At 37.0% G+C, this 21,629-nt stretch overlaps 1 protein-coding gene across 1 annotated transcript in view; it reads left to right on the top strand.

The window, feature by feature from the left end:
* The window catches only part of CCDC18 (coiled-coil domain containing 18), a 125,862-nt gene that overhangs the window by 42,527 nt on the left and 61,706 nt on the right, over positions 1 to 21,629 (top strand). Inside the window, exons 15-16 of the mRNA XM_067042527.1 lie at positions 183 to 293; positions 1,237 to 1,368. Of these exons, the coding sequence (XP_066898628.1) occupies positions 183 to 293; positions 1,237 to 1,368 (243 nt within the window). The remainder of the gene's footprint in view (positions 1 to 182; positions 294 to 1,236; positions 1,369 to 21,629) is intronic.

Genomic DNA, 21,629 nt, shown 5'->3' with positions numbered 1-21,629 from the left:
AGCTACTTTTACGAAATGGGTTCAGGGGCAATCCTATTTGAACATAGGGATCTGAAATAAATACTTATGTATTACACAGATGGAATAAGCTATGCCATATTTCTGGTCTTCCCTTCACTGTTTTTCTTCTGAATTGTCACTTTTTAAAAAATATTTTTTTATTTATTTCAATGTGTTTTCAGATGACAAAGAAATGTTCTCAACTTTTAACTCTAGAGAAACAGCTAGAAGAAAAAATAGTTGCTTATTCCTCTATTGCTGCAAAAAATGTGGAACTAGAAGAGGAACTTATGGTAAAAATTACCTTTCTTTTCCTACAGATTTACTGTGGCTTTAAGGAACTTAATTTGTAACAGCATGTTTGTTTTAGTATCATTGTTCTAAAATGTACCATATAGGAAAATATAAATTCTACCAAACTCTTCAGATTATTCAATTTTTATTTCTATATATATATATATATATATATATATATATTTTTTTTTTTTTTTTTTTTTTTTTTTTTTTTTTTTTTTGCGGTATGCGGGCCTCTCACTGTTGTGGCCTCTCCCGTTGCGGAGCACAGGCTCCGGACGCGCAGGCCTAGCGGCCATGGCTCACGGGCTTAGTTGCTCCGCGGCATGTGGGATCTTCCCGGACCAGGGCACGAACCCGTGTCTCCTGCATCGGCAGGCGGATTCTCAACCACTGCGCCACCAGGGAAGCCCTTATTTCTATATTTTTAAGTTAATATGGCAAGTTATCTAAAGTTCCTCATTTTTATTTTAGAATTGAAGGAAATGATAATGGTTTTTTTTTTTTTTTTTTTTTTGCGGTATGCGGGCCTCTCACTGCTGTGGCCTCTCCCGTTGCGGAGCACAGGCTCCGGACACACAGGCTCAGCGGCCATGGCTCACGGGCCCAGCTGCTCCGTGGCATGTGGGATCTTCCCGCACCGGGGCACGAACCCGTGTCCCCTGCATCGGCAGGCAGACTCTCAACCACTGTGCCACCAGGGAAGCCCGATAGTGGTTTTTTTGTTTGCTTTGCAGCATTTTTAAACAATCTTATCATTTTGATACAATATTTTAAAAACCACTTTCTCTTTTTTATAAATATTTAAATATTTTTGAAGTTGACATTAACTACTATGATTCTTTGATGACTAGAGTATGATAAATTTTATGCTTTACTAATGTACTTTTATGTAAAACTAGTTCTTAATTATGTTCTTTTAAAGCGTTTCTGTATTTCTAGGAAAAGAATGAAAAGATTAGAAGTCTAGAAACCAGTATCAATACAGAGCATGAGAAAATTTGCTTAGCTTTTGAAAAGGCAAAGAAAATTCATCTTGACCAGCATAAAGAAATGGAAAAGCAGATTGAAAGAGTAAGATATTAATTATGTTTTTATAAGTAAATGTAGTATATATTTAGAATATGAATGCTGAAAAGAACCTTAAACATTACTAGCCCAGCTTTCTTTATTTTAATAGATGAGGAAACAAAGACATAGAAAAGTTAGTGGCAGATACTGTAATTAGAATTGCATTACTTCTGGATCATTTTATAATACTCTCTCCTTTAGTACTCTTGCCATTTCAGTTTTGATCATTATTTTTTGACATTACCAAACTAAGAGTGATTCTGTAGACTCTTTTCCACTAGAGGTATCATTTGCTTGAAGATTGGTTAAGAGGAGATGCTCTCTTGATCTTGGGTTAAAAGTGAAGAGTAAAAAGAAAAAGAAAAACAAAAGTGAAGGAGAAACTGTGAGACCAGAAGCACAAGACCAAATAAAAAATAGTTTGGATGGGTTTAATAGCAGAATGTAGCTAACACACAAATATAAGCTTCAAATGTAGAGCAATAGAAATTATTCAGTCTGAGTAATAGAGAGAAAAAAAGATTTGGAAAAAAAGTGAACAGATCCTCAGAGACCTGTTGAACAATATCAGAAGGTCTAACACTTATGTCATCAGAGTACCAGAGAAGAGGAGAATGAGACTGGTACAAAAAATATTTGAAGGAATTATGACTGAAAATTTTGCAAATTTGTGAAGGAAATAAATTTACAAATTCAACAAGCTTAAAGAGGATAAAATCTTGAAAGCAGCCAGAGATAAATAACACATTGTATATAGAGGAACAAAGATTAAAATTTACTGCAGATTTCTCATCAGAAAATCAAAAACTGTGAAGGTTAGAAGACCAAAAAACTGTTTTTTTTTTTAAGTGCTGAAAGAGGAAAAATTGTCAACCTAGAATTTTATGTCCAGCAATAATATTCTTTAGGGTATATAAAGACATTCTTAGATTAAGGGCAATTTAGAGAACTTGTCATGAGCAGACTTGTTCTAAAATAAATGATAAAGAAAGTTCTTCAGGTGAAAGAGAAATAAGAGGGAAAATTTAAGCCTCAGGGATGAAGAGCAACAAAAACAGTAAATATTTGGTTACATACCATGGACTATATTTATTCTTTTTAAGATTTTTGTAATATTTATGAAGGTTGAAAGAAAGAATAGATAGAATTGTCTAGTGAGGTTTTCATTGTATGTTGATGTAATACCTTGGGTTATTACAATATAAAATAAGAATGGTATAATCTTGTAAAGTTTGCACATTTCACTTCAGGTGGTAAAATCTAATTCTGAGTAAACTATGAAAATTTTAAAACAGTTGTTCCCCTTTATCCACAGATTATATGTTCCAAGATCCTAACTGGATTCCTGAAACTGTGGATAGTACCAAACCCAATAAATACTATGTTTTTTTCTATACATACATACATACCTATGATGAAGTTTAATTTATAAATTAGGCACAGTAAGAAAATATCCAAACGGCCAGCATTACTACTCTTGTACTCTGGGGCCATTATTTAGTAAATTAAGAGTTACTTGTACACAAGCACTGCTGTACCATGACAGTCAATCTGATAACTGAGATGGCTGCTAAGTGACTAATGGCAGGTAGCATATACAGTGTGGATATACTGGGCAAAGGGATGATTCACATCCTGGGCAGGAAAGAGTTTTCCTCAAGGTTTAATCATGCTACTCAGAATGGCATGATATTTAAAACTTATGAATTGTTTATTTGTAGAATTTAATATTTTCATATTACAGTTGAGTGTGGGTAACTGAAACTGTGGAAAGTGAAACTACAGATAAGGGGGGGCTACTGTATGTATATTATAATCCCTAGAACAACCACTGAAAAAACTATACAGATACAATAATATGCTAACAAATAAAATATTACAGAATTCTGAAAATATTCATATATTTAAAAGAAGGCTGAAAAGGGGAAACAGAAATGAAAAATAGAGGAGACAAAGAGAAAACTAATAATAAAGGGGTGTGTGCTTAAATTCAGGCATCTCAGATATTAATTTAGATGTAACTGTTCTAAACACACCAAATAAAAATTGAAATTGAATTTAAAAAAATATGATGCAGATATACTCTCTTTAAGAAGTTAAAGATGTAGATAGGTTAAGTATAAAAGCATGGAAAAAGATGTACCAGGCAAACAATAATCAAAAGAAAGCTGGAGTGGCAATATAAATATCAAACAAAGTAGACTTTAGAACAAAGAAAATTACTGGGGATAAAATAGAAAATTATGTAGTGATAAAAGGCTCAATTCACCAAGAAGACACAACAGTCCTAAATGTGATATGTACCTAACAAAGTAATTTCAAAATACATGAAGCAAAAATGAAGAGGTCTGAAAGGAGAAAGAAATTAATACAAAATTATAGTTGGAGATGTCAACACTACTCTTTTCTGTAATCGATAGAATAAGTAGTTTAAAAAATCAGCAAGGATATAGAACTCACCTGAACAACACTGTCAACGAACTTTTTTTTTCACTTTTTAAAAAATTTTTGGTCGTGCTATGCTGCATGTGGGATCTTAGTTCCCCAACCAGGGATGGAACCCATGCCCCCTGCAGTGGAAGTGCAGAGTCTTAACCCAACAACAGAATATACATTCTTCTTCAGTACACCTGAAATATTCACCAAGATATACCATACCCTAGGTCATAAAATCTGCCTTATCAAATTTCAAAGAATTAAAACCATGTATACAGTTGTTCCTTGGTATCCAAGGATGATTGGTTCCAGGACCCACTGTAGAAGATCTGCAGATGCTCAAGTCCCATAGTGGGCCCTCTATATCTGCAGTTACACATCAGTGGATTTAACCAACCATGTATTGTTTAGTACTGTATGTATTTATTGAAAAAAATCTGCATATAATTGCACCTGCCCTGTTCAAACCCATGTTGTTCAAGGGTCAACTGTAGTGTTTTCTGACCATAATGGAATTAAACTAGAAACCATTAATGGAAAGATATCTGGAAATTCCCCAAATATTTGGAAGTTAAACAACACACTTTAAAAAAATATTTTTATTGGAGTATAATTGCTTTACAATGTTGTGTAAACAACACTTTTAAATAATCCATGGATCAGTGAGTAAGTCTCAAGGGAAATTTAAAATATTTTAAACAATGAAAATGAAAACACAATATATCTGAATTTGTGGAATGCAGCTAGAGCAGTTCATAGAGCTTTATAGCATTAAATGCATACATTAGAAGAAAATAAAGAAAAATCAGTAATCTAAACTTCCATATTAAGAAACTAGGAAAAGAACAAAATTAACCCATAAGAAACAGAAAAATGGAGATAATAAAAAGCGTAATTGAAAGAAATTGGAATTTGAAAAGAGAATATTAGTAGAGAAAATCAGTGAAATCTAAAGCTGGTTCTTTGAAAAGATCAGTAAAATTTATAAACCTCTAGCCAGTCTGATGAAGTAAAAATAAAATGAGAGAGAGAAAACACAAATAACCTGTATCAAGAGTGAGTAAGGGTGTATCACTAGAGACCTCACAGATATTAAAGGTTAATAAAGGAAAGGAGAGGTTTATCCTGAGAATGGAAGGCTAGTTCAACATTCAGAAAAAAAAAAAAAATCATTGTAATCTACCATATTAGCATACCCCAAACCAGAAAAACCTACATGATCATATCAATAAATGCAGAAAAAGCTTTTGCTAAAATTCAACATTTTCTCATGATAAAAACTCTTAGCCAACTAGAAATAGAAGGGAACTTCATGAACCTGATGAAGGGCATCTTCCAATAAAACCCTATGGATAATATATCTTAATGGTGAAACACTTAATTCTTTCCTGTAAGATTGGGAACAGAGCAAGAATATCTGCTGTCATCACTCCTATTTAACATCATACTAAAAAGCCCATTTCTTTTTTTTAAAAAGCCCATTTCAATCAGGAGGAAACAAAGCTATCCCTGTTTTCAGACAACATGATTCTCTATGTAGGAAATTCCAAAGAATCTACAAAAATACCTTAAAACTAATGAGTGAGCAAGGTCACAGGATGCAAGGTTAGCATCCAGATCAGTTGTATTTCTATATATAGTTGACTCTTGAACAACACTGGTTTGAACTGTGTGGGTCCACTTATCCTCGCATTTTTTTCAGTTTGTGTAATACTACACAGTCTGCAGTTGGTTGAATTGGTGAATACAGAACTGCAGATATGGAGGGCAGACTGCAGTTACTCGCAGATTTTTTACTTCAAGGAGGGGTTGGTGCCACAAGTTGGTGCCACCCTCACGTTGTTCAAGGGTCAATTGTACTAGCAATGAACAATTAGAAGCTAAAATTTAAAAAATACTGCTATTTACAAAGCTCCAAAGAGATAAGACATAGATGTAAATAAAACAAAATATGTGGAATATCTATGCTGAAAACTGCAAAATGTTAAAGAAAGACCTAAATAAATGGAAAGAAATACCATTTCTGTGGATTGGAAGTCTCAATATATTTAGGATGTCAGTTCACCTAAAACAGATCTCTCGATTAATGCATTTCCAATCAAAATCCCAGTAAAAATTTTTTTGTACACATAGATAGCTGATTTTGAATTTTGTAATGGAAAGGCAAAGAAACTAGAATAGCCAAAACAAGTCTGAAAAAGAACAAAGTTAGTGGATTTATGCTACCATATCTTAAGACTTACTGTAAACCTATAGTAATCAAGACACTGAGGTATTAACAAAATAATAGACACATAGATGAAAGGAACAAAATATAGGATCTAGAAATAGACCTGGAAAATATGGTCAATTGATTTTTAACAAAGGTACAAAACCAATTCAGAATGGAGAAAGAATAGTTTTTGAATGAGTAGTGCTGGAACAATTGGACATCCATATGGAAAAAGATGGAGCTGCAGTATATACCTATATAAAAATTAATTCAAAGTGAATCATATATTTAAATATTAAATAAAAAGATATTAAAACTCAGAAGAAAACATGGGAGAAGATCTTCATGACCTTAGGTTAGGCAAGAGTTCTTAGATATAAAACCAAAACAATAGAAGAGAAAAATTGATAAATTGGAATTCATCAAAATTAAAAATGTATGCTCTGTGAAAGACATTATTAAGAGAATGAAAAGACAAGCTATAAACTGGGAGAAAATATTTGTAAATCACATATCCAGCAAAGAACTTTTACCCAGCATATATAAAGAATTCTCAAAATTCATCAATAAGAAAGTAACCCAATTTTTTTAATGGACAAAGACTTAAATAGATACTTCATCAGAAAAGATACACAGATGGCAAATAAGCATATGAAAATGTGTTGAACTTGATTCATCATTAGGGAAATGCAAATTAAATGCACGGTGAAATACTACTGCATACTTGTTAGAATACTGAGAGAGAGAGGTAGAAAGGAAGGGAGGACGGAAGATCTGACAATAGCAAATGCTACCCAGGATGTGAAACAACTGGTTTTCTCATATATTGCTGGGGATAATGCAAAGTAGTAAAACTACTAAAACAACTTAACATCTTCTTATACACTTAACATATGACCCAGCAGTCTTAGATATTTATTCTAGACAAATGAGAACTTATCTTTACACTAAAACCTACTATAAATATTTATAGTAGGTTTATTCATAATTGCCCCAAACCGGAAACTACCCAGTGTCTTTCAGTGAGTAAATGGGTAAACAATGGTACCGCAATACAATGGAATACTACTCAGTAATAACAGGGAATAATCTGTTGATTCAGGAGAAAACATGGGTGAATCTACAAGGCTTTATGCTAATGAAAGAAGCCAATTGCAAAATGTTGTATACAATTTTATTTCTTTGACATTCTCAATAAAGTCAAAAGCTGTAGGATGAAGATCATTTTATTGGTTGCCAGGTGTTGGGGAGGGTGGAGAGTTGACTATAAAGCAAGTGTCCCCAACCCCTGGGCCACGGAACGGTACCTGTTAGGAACCGGGCGGCACAGCAGGAGGTGAGCGGCGGGTGAGTGAGGAAAGCTTCATCTGTATTTACAGCCACTCCCTATTGCTTGCATTACTGCCTGAGCTCCACCTCCCATCAGCATTATGGTGAGTTGTATAATTATTGCATTATATATTACAATGTAATAATAATAGAAATAAAGGGCACAATAAATGTAATGCGCTTGAATCATCCCGAAACCATCCCTTCCACCCCCATCCGTGGAAAAAGTGTCTTCCACAAAACCGGTCCCTGGTGCCAAAAAGGTTGGGGACTGCTGCTGTAAAGGATTAACATGAGGGATCTTGAGAGTGAAGGAATCATTCTGTATCCTGATTGTGATGGGAGTTTTATGAATCTATGCATGTATTATAAAACCTCAGAATCATACACCCAAAAAATGAATGTAAATGAAGTTTTAAAAAGTCTCCCACCCTAGAATCATTGTTACAATCTTAGTTTTTGTCTTTCAGACCAGTTTCTCTGCATCTTTGCATACTTACATGTTTATAGTACACATATACACAAACACACATAAACAATTTTTAATAGCTTTGTTTTACAGAATGATTGCTATTTGACTTTTCTGTTTTTTAGGATTATAATTAATTTTTAGTAAACTTTATTGTAAGCTATTTTTTCTTATTTTAGAATATTATTTTATAATAGAGTCTCAAAAATGGAACTACTGATTCAGAAGATAAAAAATATTTTTCAGATGAGTTTATCCCTGATAAATCCTTCAAAGTTTAATTTGAAAATGGCAGAAATTCTAGGAAGATATTATATTTGATATCTCAAATACTGAACTGCTGCAGAGAATTGGCGTGATAGATCTGTCCAAGGGCCTCCCTGATAATTGATGGGTCAGCTTCTATGAAAATCTATGGTTATAACATCATTTAGTCATGTTTATTCATGAAATTAATTTTAATATATTCATATTTTAAGAAAAATTCTAAAGTTATTTAATATTTTTCAAACTTTTTATTGTGGTTAGTATTATCAATATTAGTGTTATTGGTGTTATAATTATGTTATCTTAACCATTTTTAAGTGTACAGTGGTATTAAATACATTAACATTGTTGTACAACCATCACCACCATTTATCCTCATAATTCTTCTCATCTTGTAGAACTGAATCTCTATACTCATTAGAGTACACAATAACTCCCTATTCTCCTCTCCCCCCAACTCTTGGCAATCACTATTCTTTCTGTCTGTATGATTTCACCTTCTCTAAGTACCTCATGTAAGTGAAATCATATAGTATTTGTCTTTTTATGACTGGTTTGTTTTACTTAGCATAATGTCCTCAAGGTTCATCCATGTTGCAGCATATTGCAGAATTTCCTTCCTTTGTAAGGCTGAATAATATTCCATTGTATGTATATAGCACATTTTGCTTATCCGTTCATCTGTTGATGACCACTTGGTTTGTTTCCACATTTTAGCTGTTGTGAATGATGCTGCTATGATCATGGGGGTGTACAAATATCTCTTTGAGACCCTGCTTTAAATTATTTTGAGTATACATGCACAAGTGGAATTGCTGATAATATGGTAATTCTGTTTTTAATTTTTTGAGGACCAACCTTACTGATTTCTACAGCAGCTATACCGTTTTACATTCCCACCAACAGTGCTCAAGTGTTCCAATTTCTCTACATCCTTGTAAACACTTGTTTTCTGGTTTTTAACAGTAGCCATCCTAATGAGTGTGAGGTGGTATCTCATTGTAGTTTTGATTTGCATTTCCCTAATGATCAGTGATGCTGAGAATCTTTTCACGTGCTTGTTCTCTAGTCATATATCTTCTTTGGAGAAATGTTTATTTATTTCCTTTACCCATTTTTTTTTTTTTTTTTTTTTTGCGTTACGCTGGCCTCTCACTGCTGTGGCCTCTCCCGTTGCGGAGCACAGGCTCCAGATGCGCAGGCTCAGCGGCCATGGCTCACGGGCCCAGCTGCTCCGTGGCATGTGGGATCTTTCCGGACCGGGGCATGAACCCGTGTCCCCTGCATTGGCAGGCGGACTCTCAACCACTGTGCCACCAGGGAAGCCCTACCCATTTTTTAATAGGGTTGTTTTTATGTAGTTGTTGAGTTTTAGGACTTTTCCGTATATTCTGGATATGGATCCCTTACCAAGGTATGTGATTTGCAAATATTCTCTCCCATTCTGTGGGTGTCCTTTTCACTCTGTTGAGAGTGTCTTTGGATGCACAGAATATTAGAATTTTCATGAAGTCCAGTTTGTCTATTTTTTCTTTTGTTGCCTATACCTTTGGTGTCATATTTAAGAAATTATTACCAAATCCAATGTTGTGAAGCTTTGGTTCTATGTTGTGAAGCTTTTGCTTTATGTATCCTTCTAAGAGTTTTATTTTTTTTAGGTCTTACATTTAGGTCTTTGGTCCATTTTGAGTTAATTTTTATATATGGTGCTAGCTGTGGGTCCAACTTCATTCTTTTGCATTTGGATATCCAGTTTTCTCAGCACCATTTGTTGAAAGGACTGTCCTTTCCCCCCACTGAAAGATCTTGGCACCCTTGTCAAAATCATTTGACCATATATGTGAGGATTTATTTCTGGACTCTTGATTCTATTCCATTGGTCTATATGTCTGTCTTATGTGAAATCACAGTTTTTATTACTGTAGCTTTGTAATACATTTGAAATCAGGAAGGGAGTGTCCTCCAGTTTGGTTCATTTTCAAGATTGTTTTGGCTGTTCAGAGTCCCTGAGATTTCATATGAATTTTAGGATGCGTTTTTCTGTTTCAGCGAAAAATGTCATTGGGATTTTGCTAGGGATTTTATTGCATTGGGTAAGATTGACATTTTGACAATATTGTCTTCTAATGCATGAATGTGGAATATGTTTCTATTTCTTTACGTTTTCTTCAGTTCTTTTCATCCGTGTTTTGTAATTTTAATTGTACAAGTCTTTCACCTCCTTGGTTAATTCCTAAGTATTTTATTCTTTTTGATACTATTGTAAATGAAATTGTTTTTGTAATTTTCTTTTCAGATTGTTCATTGTTCACATATAGGAATGCAACTGACTTTTGTGTGTTGAATTTCATCCTCTACTTTTCTGATTTCATTGATCAGTTCTAATAGTTTTATTGTGTGAAATCTTTAGGGTCTTCTATGTATAAGATCATATCATCTACCAATAGATAATTTTACTTCTTCCTTTCCAACTTGGATGTCTTTTATTTCTTTTTCTTGCCTAATTGCTCTGGCTGGAACTTCCAGTATTATGTTGAATAGAAGTGGTGAGAGGAGGGGCATCCTTTTCTTGTTCTGAGCATAGAGGAAAAGCTTTCAGTCTTTCACCACTGAGTATGTTAGCTGTAGGTTTTTCTTTTTTTTTTTTTTAACATCTTTATTTGAGTATAACTGTTTTACAATGGTGTGTTAGTTTCTCCTTTACAACAAAGTGAATCAGTTATACTTATACATATGTTCCATATCTCTTCCCTCTTGCGTCACCCTCCCTCCCACCCACCCTATCCCACCCCTCTAGGTGGTCACAAAGCACAGAGGTGAACTCCCTGTGCTATGCAGCAGCTTCCCACTAGCTATCTAATTTACTTTTGGTAGAGTGTATATGTCCCTGCCACTCTCTCACATCATCACCGCTTACCCTTCCCCCTCCCCATATCCTCAAGTCCATGCTCTACTGGGTCTGTGTTTTATTCCAGTCCTACCACTAATCTCTTCATGACATTTTTTTTCTTAGATTCCATATATATGTGTTAGCATACGGTATTTGTTTTTCTCCTTCTGACTTACTTCACTCTGTATGACAGACTCCAGGTCTATCCACCTCATTACAAATAACTCAGTTTCATTTCTTTTTATGGCTGAGTAATATTCCATTGTATATATGTGCCACATCTTCTTTATCCATTCATCTGTTGATGGACACTTAGGTTGCTTCCATGTCCTGGCTATCGTAAATAAAGCTGCAATAAACATTTTGGTACATGACTCTTTTTGAATTATGGTTTTCTCAGGGTATATGCCTAGTAGTGGGATTGCTGGGTATTATGGTAGTTCTATTTGTAGTTTTTTAAGGAACCTCCATACTGTTCTCCATAGTGGCTGTATCAATTTACATTCCCACCAGCAGTGCAAGAGTGTTCCCTTTTCTCCACACCCTCTCCAGCGTTTATTGTTTCTAGAGTTTTTGATGATGGCCAATCTGACCAGTGTGAGATGATATCTCATTGTAGTTTTGATTTGCATTTCTCTAATGATTAATGATGTTGAGCATTCTTTCATGTGTTTGTTGGCAATCTGTATATCTTCTTTGGAGAAATGTCTATTTAGTTCTTCTGCCCATTTTTGAGTTGGGTTGTTTGTTTTTCTGTTATTGAGCTGCCTGAGTTGCTTATAAATTTTGGATATTAATCCTTTGTCAGTTGCTTCATTTGCAAATATTTTCTCCCATTCTGAGGGTTGTCTTTTGGTCTTGTTTATGGTATCCTTTGCTGTGCAAAAGCTTTTAAGTTTCATTAGGTCCCGTATGTTTATTTTTATTTTTATTTCCATTTCTCTAGGAGATGGGTCAAAAAGGATCTTGCTGTGGTTTATGTCATAGAGTGTTCTGCCTATGTTTTCCTCTAAGAGTTTGATAGTGTCTGGCCTTACATTTAGGTCTTTAACCCATTTTGAGTTTATTTTTGTTTGTGGTGTTAGGGAGTGTTCTAATTTCATACTTCTACAGGTAGCTGTCCAGTTTTCCCAGCACCACTTATTGAAGAGGCTGTCTTTTCTCCACTGTATATCCTTCCCTCCTTTATCAAAGATAAGGTGACCATATGTGTGTGGGTTTATCTCTGGGCTTTCTATCCTGTTCCATTGATCTATATTTCTGTTTTTGTGCCAGTACCATACTGTCTTGATTACTGTAGTAATAGTAATAGTATACTGTGGTATAGTCTGAAGTCAGGGAGCCTGATTCCTCCAGCTCCATTTTTCGTTCTCAGGATTGCTTTGGCTATTCGGGATCTTTTGTGTTTCCATACAAATTGTGAAATTTTTTGTTCTAGTTCTGTAAAAAATGCCAGTTGTAATTTCATAGGGATTGCATTGAATCTGTAGATTGCTTCGGGTCATAGTCATTTTCACTATGTTGATTCTTCCAATCCAAGAACATGGTATATCTCTCCACCTATTTGTATCATCTTTAATTTCTTTCATCAGTGTCTTATAGTTTTCTGCATACAAGTCTTTTGTCTCCTTAGGAAGGTTTATTCCTAGATATTTTATTCTTTTTGTTGCAGTGGTAAATGGGAGTGTTTTCTTAATTTCACTCTCAGATTTTTCATCATTAGTGTATAAGAATGCCAGAGATTTCTGTGCATTAATTTTGTATCCTGCTACTTTACCAAATTCATTGATTAGCTTTAGTAGTTTTCTGGTAGCATCTTTGAGATTCTTTATGTATAGTATATATGTCATCTGCAAACAGTGACAGCTTTACTCCTTTTCTGATTTGGATTCCTTTTATTTCTTTTTCTTCTCTGATTGCTGTGGCTAGAACTTCCAAAACTATGTTGAATAAGAGTGGTCAGAGTGGGCAACCTTGTCTTGTTCCTGATCTTAGTGGAAATGGTTTCAGTTTTTCACCATTGAGAACAATGCTGGCTGTGGGTTTGTCATATATGGCCTTTATTATGTTGAGGAAAGTTCCCCCTATGCCTACTTTCCGGAGGGTTTTTTATCATAAATGGGTGTTGAATTTTGTCAAAAGCTTTTTCTACATCTATTGAGATGATCATATAGTTTTTCTCCTTCAGTTTGTTGATATGGTGTATCACATTGATTTGCGTATATTGAAGAATCCTTGCATTCCTGGAATGAACCCAACTTGATCATGGTGTATGATCCTTTTAATGTGCTGTTGGATTCTGTTTGCTAGTATTTTGTTGAGGATTTTTGCATCTATGTTCATCAGTGATATTGGCCTGTAGTTTTCTTTCTTTGTGACATCTTTGTCTGGTTTTGGTATCAGGGTGATGGTGGCCTCATAGAATGAGTTTGGGAGTGTTCCTCCCTCTGCTATATTTTGGAAGAGTTTGAGAAGGATAGGTGTTAGCTCTTCTCTAAATGTTTGATAGAATTCGCCTGTGAAGCCATCTGGTCCTGGGCTTTTGTTTGTTGGAAGATTTTGAATCACAGTTTCAATTTTAGTGCTTGTGATTGGTCTGTTCATATTTTCTATTTCTTCCTGGTTCAGTCTCGGCAGGTTGTGCATTTCTAAGAATTTGTCCATTTCCTTCCAGGTTGTCCATTTTATTGGCATAGAGTTGCTTGTAGTAATCTCTAATAATCTTTTGTATTTCTGCAGAGTCAGTTGTTACATCTCCTTTTTCATTTCTAATTCTATTGATTTGAGTCTTCTCCCTTTTTTTCTTGATGAGTCTGGCTAATGGTTTATCAATTTTATTTATCTTCTCAAAGAACCAGCTTTTACTTTTATTGATCTTTGCTATTGTTTCCTTCATTTCTTTTTCATTTATTTCTGATCTGATCTTTATGATTTCTTTCCTTCTGCTAAATTTGCGGGTTTTTTGTTCTTCCTTCTCTAATTGCTTTAGGTGCAAAGATAGGTTGTTTGTTCGAGATGTTTCCTTTTTCTAAGGTATGATTGTATTGCTATAAACTTCCCTCTTAGAACTGCTTTTGCTGCATCCCATAGGTTTTTGGTCCTCGTGTCTCCATTGTCATTTATTTCTAGGTAGTTTCTGATTTCCTCTTTGATTTCTTCAATGATCACTTCGTTATTAAGTAGTGTATTGTTTAGCCTCCATGTGTTTGTATTTTTTACAGATCTTTTCCTGTAATTGATATCTAGTCTCATAGCGTTGTGGTCAGAAAAGATACTTGATACCATTTCAATTTTCTTAAATTTACCAAGGCTAGATTTGTGACCCAAGATATGATCTATCCTGGAGAATGTTCCATGAGCACTTGAGAAAAATGTGTATTCTGTTGTTTTTGGATGGAATGTCCTATAAATATCAAGTAAATCCATCTTGTATAATGTATCATTTAAAGCTTGTGTTTCCTTATTCATTTTCATTTTGGATGATCTGTCCATTGGTGACAGTGGGGTGTTAAAGTCCCCTACTATGATTATGTTACTGTCAATTTCCCCTTTTATGGCTGTTAGTATTTGCCTTATGTATTGAGGTGCTCCTGTGTTGGGTACATAAATATTTACAATTGTTATATCTTCTTCATGGATAGATCCCTTGATCATTATGTAGTGTCCTTTTTGTCTCTTGTAATAGTTTTTATTTTAAAGTCTATTTTGTCTGATATAAGAATTGCTACTCCAGCTTTCTTCTGATTTCCATTTGCCTGGAATATCTTTTTCCATCCCCTCACTTTCAGTCTGTAAGTGTCCCTAGGTCTGAAGTGGGTCTCTTGTAGACAGCATATATATGGGTCCTGTTTTTGTATCCACTCAGCCAGTCTGTGTCTTTTGGTGGGAGCATTTAATCCATTTACATTTAAGGTAATTATCGATATGTATGTTCCTATTCCCATTTTCTTAATTGTTTTGCATTTGTTCTTGTAGGTCTTTTCCTTCTCTTGTGTTTCTTGCTTAGAGAAGTTCCTTTAGCATTTGCTGTAAAGCTGGTTTGGTGGTGCTGAACTCTCTCAGCTTTTTTTTTTTTTTTTTTTTTTTTTTGTGGTACGCGGGCCTCTCACTGTTGTGGCCTCTCCCGTTGCGGAGCACAGGCTCTGGCTGCACAGGCTCAGCGGCCATGGCTCACGGGCCCAGCCGCTCCGCGGTACGTGGGATCTTCCCGGACCGGGGCACGAACCCGTGTCCCCTGCATTGGCAGGCGGATTCTCAACCACTGCGCCACCATGGAAGCCCTCTCTCAGCTTTTGCTTGTCTGTAAAGGTTTTAATTTCTTCATCAAATCTGAATGAGATCCTTGCTGGGTAGAGTAATCTTGGTTGTAGGTTTTTCTCCTTCATCACTTTAAATATGTCCTGCCACTCCCTCCTGGCTTGTAGAGTTTCTGCTGAAAGATCAGATGTTAACCTTATGGGGATTCCCTTGTGTGTTATTTGTTGTTTTTCCCTTGCTGCTTTTAATATGTTTTCTTTGTATTTAATTTTTGACAGTTTGATTATTATGTGTCTCGGCGTGTTTATCCTTGGGTTTATCCTGTATGGGACTCTCTGTGCTTCCTGGACTTGATTGACTATTTCCTTTCCTATATTAGGGAAGTTTTCAACTATAATCTCTACAAATATTTTCTCAGTCCCTTTCTTTTTCTCTTCTTCTTCTGGGACCCCTAGGATTCGAATGTTGGTGCGTTTAATGTTGTCCCAGAGGTCTCTGAGACTGTCCTCAGTTCTTTTCATTCTTTTTTCTTTCTTCTGCTCTGCAGTAGTTATTTCCACTATTTTATCTTCCAGGTCACTTATCCGTCCTTCTGCCTCAGTTATTCTGCTATTGATCCCATCTAGAGTATTTTTCATTTCATTTATTGTGTTGCTCATCGTTACTTGCTCCCTCTTTATTTCTTCTAGGTCCTTGTTAACTGTTTCTTGCAATTTGTCTATTCTATTTCCAAGATTTTGAATCATCTTTACTATCATTATTCTTAATTCTTTTTCACGTAGACTGGCTATTACCTCTTCATTTGTTAGGTCTGGTGTGTTTTTATCTTGTTCCTTCATCTGCTGTGTGTTTTTCTGTCTTCTCATTTTGCTTATCTTACTGCGTTTGGGGTCTCCTTTTTGCAGGCTGCAGGTTCGTAGTTCTCTCTGTTTTTGGTGGCTGTCCCCAGTGGCTGAGGTTGGTTCAGTGGGTTGAGCAGGTTTCCTGGTTGGGGGGACTAGTGCCTCTGTTCTGGTGGATGAGGCTGGATCTTGTCTTTCTGGTGGGCAGGTCCACGTCTGGTGGTGTGTATGGGGATGTTGGTAGCCTTATTATGATTTTAGGCAGCCTCTCTGCTAATGGATGGGGCTGTAGACCTGTCTTGCTCTTTGTTGGGTATAGGGTGTCCAGCCCTGTTCGTTGCTGGTCCTTGAGTGAAGCTGGGTCTTGGTGTTGAGATGGAGATCTCTGGGAGATTTTCGCCGTTTGATATTACGTGGAGGTGAGAGGTCTCTTGTGGACCAGTGTCCTGAGGTTGGTTCTCCCACCTCAGAGACACAGCCTTGACACCTGGCTGGAGTGCCAAGAGCCTTTAATCCACACGGGTCAAAATAAAAGGGAGAAAAAAATAGAAAGGCAAGAAAGGAAGGAAGGAGGAAGGGAGGGAAGGAAGGAAGAAAGGAAGGGAGGGAGCAAGAAAGGAAGGGAGGAAGGAAGGAGGGAATAAAGGAAGGAAAGGAGGAAGGAGGGAAGTAGGAAAGAAAGGAGGGAAGAAAGGAAGAAAGAAAGGGAGAAGACAAAATAAAGTAGGGTAAAATACAGTTATTAAAATAAAAAATAATTATTAAGAAGAAAAATTTCTATTAAAGAAAAAAAAAAAAAAAAAAAATCCGGGTCGGTCTAACCCTAGGACAAATGGTGAAAACAAAGCTATACAGACAAAATCTCACACAGCAGCACACATATACACACTCACAAAAAGAAAAAAGGCGAAAATAATAGTATATCTTGCTCCCAAAGTCCACCTCCTCAACTTGGGATATTTCGCTGCCTATTCAGGTTTTCCACAGATGCAGAGCACTTCAAGTTGACTGTGGAGCTTTAACCCACTGCTTCTGAGGCTGCTGGGAGAGACCTCCCCTTCTCTTTGTTCGCACAGCTTCTGGGGTTCAGCTTTGGACTTGGCCCCGCCTCTGTGCGTAGGTCGTCCGAGGGCGTCTGCCCTTCGCTCAGACAGGACGGTGTTAAAGGAGCAGCTGATTCGTGGTCTCTGGCTCACTCAGGCGGGGGGGGTGGGCACGGATGCCGGGTGAGCCTGCGGCGGCAGAGGCCAACGTGACGCTGTGCCGGCCCAAGGCGCGCCGCGCGTTCTCCCAGGGGAAACTGTCCCTGGATCCCGGGACCCCGGCAGTGGCGGGCTGCACAGGCTCCCGGGAGGGGCAGTGTGGAGAGTGACCTGTGCTCACACATAGGCCTCTTGGTGGCGGCAGTAGCAACCCTAGCGTCCCACACCCGTCTGTTGTCCGTGCCGACAGCCACGGCTCGCGCCCGTTTCTGGAGCTCCTTTACGCGGTGCCCTTAATCCCCTCTCCTCGCGCCCCAGGAAGGGAAGAGGCAAGAAAAAGTCTCTTGTCTCTTTGGTAGCTCCGCACCCGTTTCTGGAGCTCCTTTAAGCGGCGCGCTTAAACCAGGAGCAAAGAGGGAAGAAAAGTCTCTTGCCTCTTCGGCAGCTCCAGACTTCAACTGGGCTCCCTCCCGGCTAGCTGTGGTGCACTAACCCCTTCAGGCTGTTTTCACCCTGCCAACTCCAGACCTTTCCCTGGGATCCGACTGAAGCCTGAGGCTTAGCTCCCAGCCCCACTCGCCCCGGCGGGTGAGCAGACAAGCCCCTCAGGCTGGTGAGTGCTGGTCCGCACCGATCCTCCGTGCGGGAATCTCTCCGCTTTGCCCTCCGCACCCTGTTGCTGCGCTCTCCTCCGCAGCTGCGAAGCTTCCCCCTCCGCCACCCGCAGTCTCTGCCCGCGAAGGGGCTTCTAGTGTGTGGGAACCTTTCCTCCTTCACGGCTCCCTCACACTGGTGCAGGTCCCGTCCCTATTCTTTTGTCTCTGTTTATTCTTTTTTCTTTTGCCCTACCCAGGTACGTGGGTCTGAGGTCTTCTGCCAGCGTTCGGTGGGCGTTCTATAGGAGAAGTTCCACGTGTAGATGTATTTCTGATGTATCTGTGAGGAGGAAGGTGATCCCCGCGTCTTACTCTTCCCCCATCTTCTCGCTCCCCCAGCTGTAGGTTTTTCATATAAGGCTTTTATTATGTGAAGGTGGTTTCCTTGTGTTCCTAATTTGTTGAGAGTGTTTATCATGATAGGGTGTTGAATTATGTCAAATGTTTTTTCTGCATCAATTGAGATGCTCATGTGTTTTTTTTTCTTTCATTCTGTTGATATTGCACATAACATTGATCAGTTTTCATTGCATTCCAGGAATAAATTCCCCTTGGTCACTGTTTAATCCTTTTACTATGCTGCTGAATTTGGATTGTTAGTATTTTGTTGAGGATTTTTGCATCAGTGCTCATAACAGATATTTGTCTGTAGTTTTCTTTTCTTGTAATGTCTGGGTTTTGTATCAGGTTAATGCTGGTCTTACAGTATTAGGGAGTATTCTCTCCTTAATTTTTTGGAAACATTTGAGCAGGATTGGTATTAGTTCTTTTTTATGTGTTTGGTAGAATTCATCAATAAAGCAAGCAGGTTCAAGGCTTTTCTTAGTTGGGAGATTTCTGATTTCCCATTCAATCTCCTTACTATTTATAGGTCTGTTCAGATTATCTATTTCTTCATGATAGAGTCTTTGTAGGTTTTGTGTTTCTAGGAATTTGTCCATTTCATCTAGATTATCCAACTTGTTTGTATACAATTATTCATTGTACTTTCTTATGATTTTTTTTATTTCTGTAGAATTGGTAATAATATTCCTACTTACATTTCTGATTTTGGTAATATTTAGTCCTCTTTTTTTGACCACCTAGCTAAAGACTTGTCAATTTTGTTTATTTTTTTGAAGAACCAATTTTTCATTTCATTGATACTCTTCATTGTCTTTCTGTTCTCTATTTTGTTGATCTTTACTGTAATCTTCATTATTCCTTCCTTCTGCTAGCTTTAGGTTTATTCTGTTCTTCTTTTTCTTGTTTCTTATGTTTTAAAGTTAGGTTATTGACTTGAGATATTCCTTGTTTTTAATGTAAGCATTTATAGCTATAAATTAACCCCTAAACATTGTTTTTACCGAGTCCTGTAAGTTTCCGTAAGTGGTGTTTTTGTTTTCATTCGTTTCTAAGTTTCTAATTTCCCTTGTGAAATCTTCTTTGATTCATTGGTTATTTTTAAATGTATTGTTTAATAAATATCACAATTTTGTGAATTTTCCAGTTTTCCTTTTGTTGTTGATTTCTAACTTCATCTCATTTTGGTTGGAGAATGTACTGTGTATGATATCTGTCTTGTAAAATTTATTAAGGCTTAAATTTGTAGACGAACATATTGTCTGTCCTGGAAAATATCCAATGTGCACTTGAGAAGAATGTATATTCTATTGTTTTGGGGTAGAGTGAGCTGTGTATGTCTATTAAATATGATTTGTATATTGTGTTGAGTCCTCTCTTTCCTTACTTATATTCTTTCTGGTTGTTCTACATATTATTGAGAATAGGCTATTGAAGTCTCCAAGTACTATTGTAGAACTGTCTATTTTTCACTTCAATGCTGTTTTTCCTTCATATATTTTTGAAAATCTGTCTTTGGTGTATAAGTGTTTGTAATTGTTATATCTCATTGCTATATTATAATAATCTTATATTAATATATTTTATCAGTCTTTGTCTCATAATCTTTTTAAATTTAAAATACGATTTGCCTGACATTACTATAGCTATCCCTGCTCCCTTTTGGTTACTATTTGTGTGGACTATCGTTTCCCATCCTTTCATTTTTTTATCTATTAGTATCTTTGGATCTAAAATGAGTCTCATCATAAATGGGTGTTGAATTTTGTCAAAAGCTTTTTCTGCATCTGTTGAGATGATCATATGGTTTTTATTCTTCAATTTGTTAATATAGTGTATCAAATTGATTGATTTGCATATATTGAAGAATCTTTGCATCCCTGGGATAAATCCCACTTGAACATGGTGTATGATCCTTTTAATGTGTTGTTGGATTCTGTTTGCTAGTATTTTGTTGAGGATTTTTGCATCTAAATTCATCAGTGATATTGGTCTGTAATTTTCTTTTTTTTGGTAGTATCTTTGTCTCTGGTTTTGGTGTGAGGGTGATGGTGACCTAATAGAATGAGTTTGGGAGTGTTCCTTCCTCTGCAATTTTTTGGAAGAGTTTGAGAAGGATGGGTGTTAGCTCTTCTCTGAATGTTTGATGAATTCACCTGTGAAGCCATCTGGTCCTGGACTTTTATTTGTTGGAAGATTTTTTTTTTTTTTTGCGGTATGTGGGCCTCTCACTGTTGTGGCCTCTCCCGTTGCGGAGCACAGGCTCCAGACACACAGGCTCAGTGGCCATGGCTCACGGGCCCAGCCACTCTGCGGCATGTGGGATCTTCCTGGACCGCGGCACAAACCCGCGTCCCCTGCATCGGCAGGCGGACTCTCAACCACTGCGCCACCAGGGAAGCCCTGTTGGAAGATTTTTAATCACAGGTTCAATTTCATTACTTGTGATTGGTCTGTTCATATTTTCTATTTCTTCCTGCTTCAGTCTTGGAAGGTTATACCTTTCTAAGAATTTGTCCATTTCTTCCAGGTTGTCCATCTTATTGGCATAGAGTTGCTTGTAGTAGTCTCTTTGGATGCTTTGTATTTCTCTGCTGTCTGTTGTAACTTCTCCTTTTTCATTTCTAATTTTATTGACTCGAGTCCTGTCCCTCTTTTTCTTGATGAATCTGGTTAATGGTTTATCAATTTTGTTTATCTTCTCAAAGAACCAGCTTTTAGTTTTATTGATCTTTGCTATTGTATTCTTTGTTTCTATTCCATTTATTTCTCCTCTGATCTTTATGATTTCTTTCCTTCTGCTAACTTTGGGTTTTGTTTGTTCTTCTTTCTCTAGTTCCTTTAGGTGTAAGGTTAGATTGTTTATTTGTGATTTTTCTTGTTTCTTGAGGTAGGCTTGTATAGCTATGAACTTCCCTCTTAAAACTGCTTTTGCTGCATCCCATAGGTTTTGGGTCATGTTTTTTTTTAAATTTATTTATTTAGTTTTGGCTGAATTGGGTGTTCGTTGCTGCATGTGGGCTTTCTCTAGTTGCGGCGAGTGGGGGCTACTCTTCATTGCGGTGCGTAGGCTTCTCATTGCGGTGGCTTCTCGTTGTGGAGCACGGGCTCTAGGCACACGGGCTTCAGTAGTTGTGGTTCGTGGGCTCTGGAGCGCAGGCTCAGTAGATGTGGTGCATGGGCTTAGTTGCTCCGCAGCACATGGGATCTTCCAGGACCAGGGCTCAAACCCGTGTATCCTGCATTGGCAGGCAGATTCTTAACCACTGTGCTACCAGGGAAGTCCCGGATCATCGTGTTTTCATTGTCATTTGTGTCTATGTATTTTTTTATTTCCTCTTTGATTTCTTCAGTGATCTTTT

The sequence above is a fragment of the Kogia breviceps genome, chromosome 1, assembly GCF_026419965.1.
Source record: "Kogia breviceps isolate mKogBre1 chromosome 1, mKogBre1 haplotype 1, whole genome shotgun sequence".
In the NCBI taxonomy this organism is placed as follows: Eukaryota; Metazoa; Chordata; class Mammalia; order Artiodactyla; family Physeteridae; genus Kogia; species Kogia breviceps.
The sequence above is the reverse complement of the archived record's forward strand: the minus strand, read 5'-3'. Positions and strand labels throughout refer to the sequence as shown.